At 45.0% G+C, this 12,128-nt stretch overlaps 1 protein-coding gene across 2 annotated transcripts in view; it reads right to left on the reverse strand.

Annotated features, from left to right (window-relative positions):
• Positions 1–9,276: 9,276 nt before the first annotated feature.
• The window catches only part of LOC104215003 (uncharacterized), a 42,776-nt gene continuing 39,924 nt past the window's right edge, over positions 9,277–12,128 (reverse strand). For both annotated transcript variants that reach the window (XM_070174456.1, XM_070174457.1), the window contains exons 8-10: positions 10,727–11,188; positions 10,438–10,510; positions 9,277–9,671 (exon numbers count right to left, since the gene is read on the reverse strand). In XM_070174456.1, the coding sequence (XP_070030557.1) occupies positions 9,433–9,671; positions 10,438–10,510; positions 10,727–11,188 (774 nt within the window). In that variant the 3' untranslated portion in view covers positions 9,277–9,432. The remainder of the gene's footprint in view (positions 9,672–10,437; positions 10,511–10,726; positions 11,189–12,128) is intronic.

Here is a 12,128-nt window from a genome sequence, read left to right on the forward strand (position 1 = left end):
GGCCGGAACAGAAGGGGAAGTTTCCAAGGCACGCGACTAAGTCTGACAAAGCCATCCTATCCAGAGCCTATGTCGAAGCGTCGCGTCTAGCCGTCCCATCTCCATACTTTGTAATTAATGCATGTTATACTATAGCTGAGTTCCCCTCCTATATAAAGGTAACCCTCGCTACTTGGTGATGGACTGATGTTGCTCCAACTATTTCTCCACAAGATCAATAATATCTCCCTCTCCCTTTTCTCTCTAACTCGCTTGTTCTTATTGGCTCGAGTTCACTTTAGCATCTGACATCCCCCCGTTTGTTCTTCATTTATTGCTTGGTATTGGCCATAAAGAGCCTTGTTTAATCATATCTTAACCGTTATCCCATTCCTGACTGTTCCCGATAGCTCAAGATCGAGCCCAAGTATTGACCCCGAGGTCCCTCATCGACCAGTTCGAAGACAGGGTTGTAAGCCCCTCGGTCTAATCACTGTCTCGTTTCAACTTGTATTTCATTATTAAACTTTATATTCCTAGCATCATCTGCTCTAACAACTAGCATAAAAATAGATCACATATTTTTAGAATCTCATTTACAAATTTAATTGTTATTACCATTTTCACGGTAAATAGATGCTGCTACCGGAGATGAACCTTCGAGGGAAGACTAGGCCCTTAGGCTTTCACTATGGATGTGCACCCCTTCGCTTCTTTGTTTCTGTATAAGGACCCCTTGTGGGCTTTTGTAATCATATGTAAGGAACCAATTGTTTACGAATATGAATATAAAACTATCTTCTTGATTTCTGCCTTTGATGCTCGTCATATTCTTTTATATTTGTGGGAATTCTGAATCTATGCCTCTTCTGACGATTGTCGATAACTAACTCGGACGCGAGTATTCCCTTCGGTCTTTGGTTGATAGAAATGGCTCCTTTCCCATATCAAGTCTGAAACGGTCTGATAGACTCGGGTCATCGGGACCCTCGAGTCACATGAAGATAGCACATCGAACCTTGAAACTTTTGAGAGTGGTCTCTGAGTGAAGGTCAGCTTCAGGCACCTGGAGATTTACTTTGAACTTGATGTAGACAACCTTTTAAAGCGTTGTAGATAGGTCCCTGAGGAGGGGTCACCCATATTTAGGTGATGTTCTGAGGTCGAGCCCTCATGGGCGGAGCTCGAAGTGCTTACTTTTCTTCTTGAGAGAAACCTTCGAGGTCGGATACCGCCTCGAAACTGGAGATGATGTTGTTGGCCTTTTGAAGCCCAAATTCCTCCTTGATGGAGGTCCTCGAGGTCGGGTACCACCTCGGGACTGGAGGTGATATGGCTGGATTTTTGCAGCATAACTTCTCTTTAATGGAGGTCCTCAAGGTCGGGTACCACCTTGGAACACGTATTGAAGTTATTAGCCTCCCGGGGCCTAACTAGGGTAGGCGGATCATTGTTGTTTCCCCACATATATATAGGGTTGCTCCCGCTTCTTGGGAGATCCCACTATTTTAGATAGTTATCCTTCCATTTCGGCGTCGAGTACTTCGTTACCTTAGCACCAAAGTGTTTGCGTAGGTTCCCGCTTCAGTTTACTAGTCCCGCCATAGTCATGACTGCTACTTCAGGGTCTGCCCGGCAGAGAGAGGAGAGTTCCACTCCCAGCGCTCAGGATCCATGGGAGTTTACCTTGAAGACTGTGTATTCGATAAGAGAGGAGCACCTTGAGTTGGTGAGGAGAGACTGTGGATGGGGCGAGGGGGTAGCGTTACAGATGCTTCCCCAAGATGAGGATATCACGGACCTTGCCGATGGATTTCTGAACGTGTACTTGTACCCTTTCGCACTGTGCCCCCTTGATAGGGATGTGCTCGATTTCTATTTAAAGTATCGTGTTACTTTGGCGCAGATACATCCGTCGTTTTGGCGAATAGTGCTGATAATGAGGTTCTTTGCGGAGAAGGCAGGGCTTGAATTCACGCTCAGTCATCTTGTCAGGCTATACCGGCCCTTCCATCATTGAGGTCTGCTAACCTTGCGGTGCCATTCGTCCACGCCCTTCGTTGTTGACGATGAGGAAGATAGAGATCGAGAGTGGATTAGTTGGTTTGTCCAGGTCCGGACGGCTGACGTTATTCTCGTGGAACTTATGCCATTCCCCGAGGAATGGAATTATACACGTAAGTGGAGCGTCTCGTGCTTTCTCAAATTTGCTCATGGTGGATGCTAGTTTAGTAATCGTGTTTTCCTCCTTTTCTGCAGTAATTTCATGGGCGCCGGGCAAAGTTCCTGATCTGCCTGGTTGGGCCCGGAAGCTGGCGACCCATTCGACTTGTGACGAGCGTAGGTGGCGAGCCGTGTCCTGGGGCAGATGGGAAGCAAAATATCATGGTATGTGTGTGTACTGCCTTTTCCTTGTCCCTCGTACATTTGGGAAGACATTTTCTCCTCTCATGTATTAATCTTGTCGTCGAAGGTATCGGAGGGTCTCTAAGGGCAAGGCTGTGCTCCTCCGGAGAGGGGGAGGGGTTGCCAGCTTCCAAGCTAAATGACGACAATACTAAATGGGATATGCATTTGCAGTGCGATGGCGCTCGCAACAAGGCGAAACGGGGCCGAGTCTTTGAGAAGAAAACATCGTCCGAGCCTGCTGCACCCGAAATTTCTGGTTCTGGAGAGGTGGTTTGTCCGAGCGATCGTGCTTTGACCGGGGTTGATTCTTCCAGGGCCGAGGGGACTAGATTAACAGAGGTGTGCTCGGCCTTCGAGGAAGTCCACCGTCTTTATTTTGTGGTGAGCTTTGGCACAGGCCTTCCGAATCTCGCGTCTTCCTTCCTTATCGAGTTTTTCTTTTGCAGGCCTTTGACAGGCTTAGGTCTGAGTTTCTCCGTCATGAGCTACTCCGTCATGGGGCTGGGCTCCGAGTAGGTCCCTTGGGCTCCTTTACGAGGAGAAGGAAGTTGAGTTGACACACTGGCGATATGAGGCATACCAGAGCTCGAATTATGAGAGTTATTTGATGGAGCAGGTAACTTCCCGTCCCGAGCGAGTACGTGTTTCGCTTTTTAACTTCTCAGGTTAATTCTTCGCCTATCCCAGCTGCAGAAAAAGATGGAGGCCTTGGAACGCCTTAGGGGTGAAGCCAATCGAATCAGGAATGACTGTGGCAAGCTAAGAGCTCGGGCGCAGGCTCAAGCTTCAGAGGAGAAAGGTGCCTTGGCTAAAGTTCCTGCCTTCGAGGTCCAACTCCGCTTAGCTCGTGATAACGCTTCAGTTCAAGCGGATATGATCATGAAGCTCGAATCCGAACTTTCGAAGGTCAGGGCTGAGATCGTTGATGCTCGGACCGAAGCAGCACTGAGCCGGACTAAGGCTGATCAGGAGATGGCGATTTATTTGAAGGATGCTACCGATTCCCAAGCCGAGTTGAAGAGGGTCCTCGATCGTGAAGAGAGGATAAAATAATATGCTCATTGTAGATCCCGAAGAAGGGTTCTCGAGGAGATCGGTGCCAGGGGTTTTGTTCTCCAGGAAAAGTTGGCGCGAGCGTGGGCGGACGAGCGTGGTGCTCGGTCATTCCTGTCTGACGCCGAGGAGAGTGAAGATGAGGCTGATAGGTCGTAGACCTCAGGGGCGGGGCGTAGAGTTCACCATTTTGTATGCAATATCTTCAGAGCGTGCTTGTAGATGGAGAATGCACTTTTTCACATATGTAAATAAAGGAAAACTTGAGGTTTTATTTCTTCTGTACCCCTTTCTACTTTGCTTCTGACCAGGTGGACTGGTTTCAGAGTTGGTGAGAATCCTTAGATTCGTGATATGGCCCTGGGGCTCATTAGGCAGGTTCGGGGGCTCTTATGCGCTCGGTCGATGCGACTTTTAGTGTAAGCTGGCGTTAGAGCTCTTATGCTTTTGCTCAACTGTTTTGGGTTTAGTCTCCGAGTCAGGCTTCGACTCGAGCTCATTCGACCCTCAAGCTTTTGTGTTTGCATGGGCGGGCGACGATGGCTCTTACGCTTTGCATTTGGGCATTTGTATTTTAATTATTTTGGGTTCAGTCTCCAAGTCGGGTTTCGACTCGAGCACAATTGACCCTCAAGTTCTGTATTTGCGGGGGCTGGCAACAACGGCTTTTACGCATTGGGTCGAAGTGACCTTTTATATGCACGGCCCTGAGGCTCATTAAGCTAGCGACAATGGCTCTTATGCTTTGCCCCTAGGCATATAAAGTTAACTATTTTGGGTCCAGTCTCCGAATCGGGTTACGACTCGAGCTTATTTTGACCCTCAAGCTTTCAAATTTTAAGCTGGTAGCAGTGGCTCTTACGCTTTTGGTCGTTGTGACCTTTTAGTATGTGTGGCCCTGGGGCTCATTAGGCTGGCGACAATGGCTCTTACGCGCTTAGTCGATGTGACCTTTTATGTAGGCTTTATTTTCCTCTCGTTAAGGACTTTTGAAATGATTTTGCCTGACCGGTCGTCGATTCGAGAAGAACCTCAATTTAAAGTCGTTTGCGGCGATGTTTGAACACCTCGGAAGGTTTGGCTCGTAGGTTGAGTAGCTCGAAGCCTTATGATTTGGAGCTGACATGGTCGAAGTTTTTTTGCCTGTCGAGGGTAGCCTGTTTAACCGGTTCTTTTCGAAGTAGATTTGAAGTAATGGCCTATGATTTTGTAGCGACAGTCGGGCGTCCCCGAGTCGCGTTAATTTGGCTGGTACAGCCGTATGACCGTAGTCATTTGTGTTTGGCCGGAGCCATTTTTGGTCCCCAGTGTAGTAGTTTAGGTGTCTATATCGAGGGTATGCCCTTTTGGGAATCTTACAAATGCGATATATAGCCTAAACTTCGGGATTGAGTTTATGCCTGTAGTAAGGTCTTACAAAATTTTCATGCCTTTTGAGGTCTTATAGTTTTATTGATACTTGGTACAAGTATGATGCATGCCTTGCTTGAGGTCTTACAGTTTTATTGATACTTGGTATAAGTATGATTCATGTCTTCCTTGAGGTCTTACAGTTTTGTTGATACTTGGTACAAGTATGATTCATGCCTTGCTTGAGATCTTGCAGTTTTATTGATACTTGGTACAAGTATGATTCATGCCTTGCTTGAGGTCTTACAAGACCGAGTCTGCCCGCTCGGGGTCTTACGGCCTCGGGTTTTTTAATGAAAGGCGATTGGCGACAGTCTCCGAGTAATCGAGTTTGTTTAGGCTCGGGAGCCATTACTCGTAAGCTCGGAATTGCCTCGTTGAGGGCTTACGATTTTGCAGATTCCGACCCTGAGGTCATGATGCCAGTCTCCGAGTGTTCGGGACGTTTTCCTTTCCTAGAGATGTTTCGTAATTTCTATGTCGCCTCATTGAAGGCTTATGAGTTTGGAGTTCCGACCCTGAGGTTATATGGGTGCCGAGTTGTTGATGCCAGTCTCCGAGTATTTCGGGGCGTTTTTGGTGGAGGGATCTTTGTTGTGAAAATGCTGAGTTTCCTTTGGAGTACGATTTGCTTTGGCGAAAGATATTCTTTGATTGCTTGGAATAAGTACATGTTGTTTTGTTGTCGTGGGTCCGGATTATGCGAACACGGTTCATTTGACCGTTTGGCCCGGTACATCATTTCCTATTGGAACCTTGTTCGGCGTTCCTTGGTTTTTCCGAGTGGATGACCTTTCTAGGGGATGCCCTCCAGTGTTCGGGGTCGATTGCAAAAGAAGCCTTGTACGCTTGTTGGATCCTCCTTAGGTAGCATGTAGGTGTTGCCTCGTTAGAAAACTTGCCAGCGAATCCTCTTCGGGATAAAAACTCGGTCGAAGGAAAAGAGTGCAACAGATGCTTTAAAACCTTAAGGTCTTCGAGTTGGGTTAGCGTTCTGACCGCTTCGATCGGGCGCTTACATAGGGCTTAGTCTGAAATACGAAATGAAAAGAGAGATGGTCGTACCTTAATGTGAGACGCGCCGGCGATGTTTTAAGAATCAATATGTTCTAATCACTCGGGATGAGGACGCGGTACGGTCCTTTATTTTGTTTAATCGGGCTTGATCGAGGGTGTGGCTCGATTACCCTTTGGCTCTTTTGCGGGCGGAGGTGCAAGCGCCGGTGCCACGTCGTGCATCGCGAACATTTCCCTTGTCGCATGTTGTTCCCCGTAGACGGTTTTGATTTCATCCTTTGTTGGGAATTTCATCATTTGGTGAAGAGTGAATGGTACCGCTCTCATGTAGTGTATCCACGGCCGTCCGAATAAGGCGTTATACCTCATGTCTCCTTCGGTGTCATGGAATTTGGCGTTTTGGGTCATGCTGGCCACGGTGACTGGGAGGATGATTTCCCCTTTCATTGTTTCACTTGCCATGTTGAATCCGTTGAGGACTCGAGTGGCGGGCACGATTTGGTCAAGCAGTCCAAGCTTTTATATCACCCTCAGCCTAATAATGTTGGCCGAGCTACCTGGATCCACGAGTACACATTTTATTTGAAAAGAATTTACAAGGAAAGAGATTACCAATGCGTCATTGTGAGGTTGAGACAAGGTCTCGGTGTCCTCTTCGCTGAATGTGGGGGCGTCCTTGGGGATGTATCCCCGGAACTGATTTTTGGCTCGATTGCTAAGGAATTTCCGGAGATGCCCTTTGTTAAGTAGTCAGGCTACCTCTTCTTGGAGTTGGTGGCGTGTTGTGAAACTCGCACACTAAGTTGTGATTCCTTTGTGAGGGATCCGATTGTATAGGCCTGGGCCACTTGGCATCTCTGATTTTGCTGATGGCGAACACAATGCCCGATACATCAACGCTGAAGTTGTATTCTGATAAGCGAGGTGCCCCTGTTGGCCCCGTGTCCCCGTCGAGTCCGCCTCTGTTGATGAGTCCCCGAGGGTTCTGTCCTCGGTTCACCAATCGATCGTTGCGAGGCGGATTGCGTCTCAGGGCATTCCTCCTATCCTCGGGTTACGGCTGATACCTCTCTTTGTTCGGTTACGACTCCTTCGCCAGGAGTCTGCACGGATATACTAAGCCCGATGGGGCTCCCAGCTGGTCATTTTCGACCCTGATCTTTGACTGATACCTGTTGTGGACGTCCGACTAGGTTACGGCGGGGTATTCGATCAGATTCTCTTTCAGCTGCCTTGAGGCCACTGAGCTTCGTTCATTCAGGCCTTGAATGAAGGCCTGCACCGCCCAGTCGTCGGAGACCGGGGGTAGTTCCATTCGTTCTGTTTGGAAGCGAGATACGAATTCTCATAGCATTTCATTCTCCCTCTGCTTAATCTTGAATATGTCGGATTTCCTTGTTGCTACTTTGATGGCACCGGCGTGTGCCTTTATGAAGGAGTCTGCTAGCATGGCAAATAAGTCTATGGAGTTGGAAGGTAGGTTGTGATACCACATCATGGCCCCCTTCAAGAGTGTTTCTCTGAACTTCTTCAGTAAGACGGACTCGATCGCGTCGTCTTTTATGTCGTTGCCCTTTACTGCGCACGTATAGGCAGTGACGTGTTCGTTGGGGTCTGAGGTCCCGTTGTATTTTGGGAGTTCTGGCATTCTGAACTTCTTTGGAATGGGTTTCGGGGCCGCTTCTTCGGGGAACGGCCTTTGTATGAACTTCTTTGAATCCACACCTTTTAGGACCGGGTGTACGCCGGGGATCTGGTCGACCCTGGAGTTGTAGGTCTCGACCTTCTTATCGTTGGCTGCTATCATTTTCTCGCCCGATTCGATCCTTTTGGTGAGATCTTTTAGCAGTTTTACGATGGCAGGGTCGGCTATCGATCCGTTATTGCTCGATCTCTCAAGTACCTGTTCGGCTAGGGGAGCTGTTCCCGGTGCTACCGTGCTGGGAGTCTTCGGGTGGCTTTACAGCTAAGAGATAGCCAGTTGTTGCGCCTACAACATCTCAAAAATAACATGAAGGCTAACTTCCCGTTCTTCCCGAGCTAGGGTTTTTTGGACTTCCTGTTGGTCGCCATGTTGTATGCTCATGCCGGTGTGTGAGGTTTCATCGACCTGTTGTGCGTCTTGCGAACCCGCGTCCGCTGGAATCGTTCCAGGCGCGTTATTGGGGTTTTGTGGTGGCGCGCCAGTAATTGGAACATCCACACCGTTTTCTCCATGGTTTTCAAGGTTGTCGTTCTCACCTCTGTTCACTGAGCCAGACATTTTGACCTGAAATCAAAGATCTTGGACAAGAAAAAGTGTGAAAGATGTGTTGTGTAACGAAACCAGCAAGAAAATAATGACTATTATTTTTAGCCCCACGGTAGGCGTCAAACTGTTTACCATGAAAATGGTAATAATAATTAAATTTGTTGATTGGACTCTAAAAATACGTGATCTATTTTTATGCTAGTTGTTAAGCAGTTGATACTAGATATGTGAAGATAAAAGAGGAAATGCGAGCTAGAATGGGATTATAGTCGAACCGGGGGGTTTAGCTATTCGGGCTTCGGACTGACCGATGAGGGCCTCGAGGTTGATGTCCAGGCTCGGGCTCAAGCTATCGGGGATAATCGGGAACGGACTAACAGTTAGGATATGATTAAGGAAGGCTCTTTATGGCCAACGACAAGCAATAAATGAAGAACAAGTATGAAATCAACAAATAAGAGTAATAATATCGAAGGGTCGTGTTAGAGAGAACATAGAGAGAGAGAGAGAGAGAGAGAGAGTTGTTATTTATCTTATGTAGAATAGTTGGAGCAACAGCAGCCCTCTACAAAATGGTAAGGATCTCCTTTATATAGGAGGGGAATCCCAACATAGTACGAAAAGCATTAATTACAAAGGTATGGGGATGGGACGGCTAGACGCGACACCCTGACATATGTTCTAGGCAGGGCGGCTTTGTCAAACTTAGCAGCGTGCCCTAGGAACTCCCCATTTTTACTCTAGCCTCGGTCGATATTCCCTTAAAGCCGGGCCTCGACGAGCTTCGAGAAAGGGAACTCGATCGCAGCTTGGCGTCCTCGAGGCCTCGAGATGTCCTTCTGAAATGAACTAATAGCAAGAAATCAAACCCTCTAATTTCGCCGCGCACAGGTAAGGCTAAATATAAAGTATAAATATTTTGTATTTTTAAAATATAAAAAAATATTAAATCCCAAATCTTAAATCCAATTCGAAATCCGAAATTTTATAAAGTAAATCTGAAAACCAATTGTAATCCAAAAATCCAAACCAAAACTCCAAAAAATATTCAATTTCGGTTCGAATTTCGGGTTTGCCTAAACCATGTCCACCCCTACCCTCAAAGACAAGTTCAAAACTCATGATGTGTTGTTACTTGACCACGTATTAAATGTAAATTGAACAGTCAACATAAGATTTGAAATTAAACTCGAAAATGGACATGGAGAATCAAATCAAATTATGGACACATATTTGATTGTTATATGTACACTTGACACAATTAGTTGTTGTCATACTTTCAGCAGAAAAGTATAATGAAACAAAGCCAATACTCATTCCACCCAATTTATGTCCAAATCCTTGAGTTTCATGAGCCATTTTTGTGCATCTTGTGCAACAAAAGGTTTAGACGACATTGTTTCACCATTTACATCATTAGCTAACACTTCAACTTTCGTCTCCTTGGCAAGGTTTGCTTGTCTGTTAGGATGCCTTACCTTAAGTGACAGAAGACGCGAAACTTCATGAAGTCCACCCCATTTTTCTAATGCACGAGCAATATCATAGCGACCTGTAGGAGATAACTTGAAACAATCAGAACCATATGCGAGGTAAAGAACCACCACAACTCTACGCCTCATAAACATTGTGTCATGTGGCACCCAGATGGAATCCAAATATATGATTGTCCCAAGTGTCAACCACCATTGTGGCCCGGGACCATAGAACTTCCTCAAGATGAGTTACACTTTCAAAACACGTTGTAACGCAGGAACCCTATGATGTTTGGTACCCTTCAAAGTTACAGAGCATTGGAGCTTGATAAATATGTAGTACTATAAACGTAAACCCTCTTATTTGCTGATGTTTTAAATTTCTCAGATTCAAATAACTAAATCAAATTTTCTTAAACAAAGCTCAACAGTTGGCAAAGCCTGAGGTTTTAAACTTTTGTTTACCATTGATTCTTAAACCATTTCTCAGTTTGAACATGCTAAAGTTGTGTGGCACTGAGCTAACTATGAATTTTGGTACTCGTCAATGTTACACAGCTGCAAGTACCATCATAAGGTCAAATAAATATACGTATGAATGGAGTATTTCTTCATGACTACCATCTGTCGGACCAAGTAAAACATAATATTACTCCTGCAGAGGTAAGATTCAATCATTGCACCTTTATGAACAAAACTAGTTGATATTATTGGACTTCTTACAGTGGACGGTATCCTCCACTTCTATTTCACTTATTTCTTCCATTTTTGTAGGGCAGTGGGTGGAGCGGATGAATCAATTATACCAAAACAGGAACAAAATCTTGTAATCAAGTTCCATACCTGCACGTTCGAAGGATTTTCTACTGGGCATATATGATGGATCCATTCCCCAATTCGTCTGGAAGCGACTGATCTGAGAAGTTGCAGTTGCAGATTAATTTCCAAGCTTAATCAAAATAATCAAAAAAATATGAAATACAACAAAAAAAGGTGGTAAACTTTCTTAAAGAGTGAAACTCAATTTTTTCCCCATTGATCAGTATCTTATGATGTTTTCTGCTTTTGCATGTATTCACAGTTTATGCAAGAAATCAGAAGTTATAATTAGTACGAAGAACTGATATCTAACCTCCTCTTGTAAATTTTCCAAGCTATCCCAGTAACCTTTCGGTTTGCGGTGTTTGTAAGCAAGAGAGAGATTCATCAATGAAGCAATTCTTCTAAAACCTCCCATGCGTGTAATCGCCTTCTCAATGTCCACTCTTCCATGATTCCTGAGTTGCTTTCTCATAGGCATAAATCCTTCCTGTCCATGTTCAGAGATAAAATCCAAGAGCTCAGCTTTGAGAACTTCAATATCCCTCTGCAGCCCTGGAACTTTCGGCCTTCGTCGAGGTGAATATAAACTACAACTGTCTGAATTCTGCGCAGCTGGCCTATCATAATAAACATATGAATCCTTGATTGATGAACTAACCGATGCCTCTCTACACGCATCATGGTTAATTTTCTCAAGAGGTTTCTCAGTTTCTCTTTTCTCGATGTGATCACGGATTGCACATAAGTTAGAGGGAAGGTCCTCATATATGACCTGAAAATGTCACAAACTGCTGAAAGTCCAAAAAATCAATGTAATAATACAATAGAATATAACGAAATTTTCAAAGACCTCTCCTCGGGTTTTGCTTCGTAATACTAACCTCCCTTGTAGTTTGGAGTATTACGCTTACCTCCCTTTGTTTGATTTCTCCTTAACAATTATTTTAATCTATTTCCTATTGTTAGAAACCAAAGAAGTTCTATATTTCATATCTAGAAGAGAAGATTACAAGGCCTATTTATAATACTAATTCACCTAATCTATTAGTTGTCATACACCTAATTACACCTACTATACAACTCATATACATGTGCTAGCTATGATGTAGTACATGTGTATACATGTGCTACACAACTTGTATTACACCTACTATACAACTCATATACATGTGCTAGCTATGATGTAGTACATGTGTATACATGTGCTAGACAACTTGTATGTCAACACTCCCCCTCAAGTTGGAGCATATATATTGATCATGCCCAACTTGTTACAGATATATTCAACTCGAGCTCCATTCAAAGCTTTTGTGAAAATGTCTCCCAATTGATCTCCAGTTCTAACATGACCTGTAGAGATGAGCTTTTGTTGAATCTTTTCACGAACAAAGTGACAATCTATTTCAATGTGCTTAGTCCTTTCGTGAAATACAGGATTAGAGGAGATATGAAGAGCAGCTTGATTATCACACCACAACTTTGCTGGCAATGTAGTTTGGAAGCCAACTTCACTTAATAGTTGATGTACCCATACCACCTCACACACAGATTGTGCCATAGCTCTGTATTCTGCCTCCGCACTAGATCGAGATACGACATTTTGTTTCTTACTCTTCCACGAAATCAAGTTTCCACCAACAAAAACGCAATATCCTGTCGTGGATCTCCTATCGGCTTTTGACCCTGCCCAATCTGCATCTGTGAAACACTCA

Source organism: Nicotiana sylvestris, chromosome 5, assembly GCF_000393655.2.
Source record: "Nicotiana sylvestris chromosome 5, ASM39365v2, whole genome shotgun sequence".
Taxonomy (NCBI): Eukaryota; Viridiplantae; Streptophyta; class Magnoliopsida; order Solanales; family Solanaceae; genus Nicotiana; species Nicotiana sylvestris.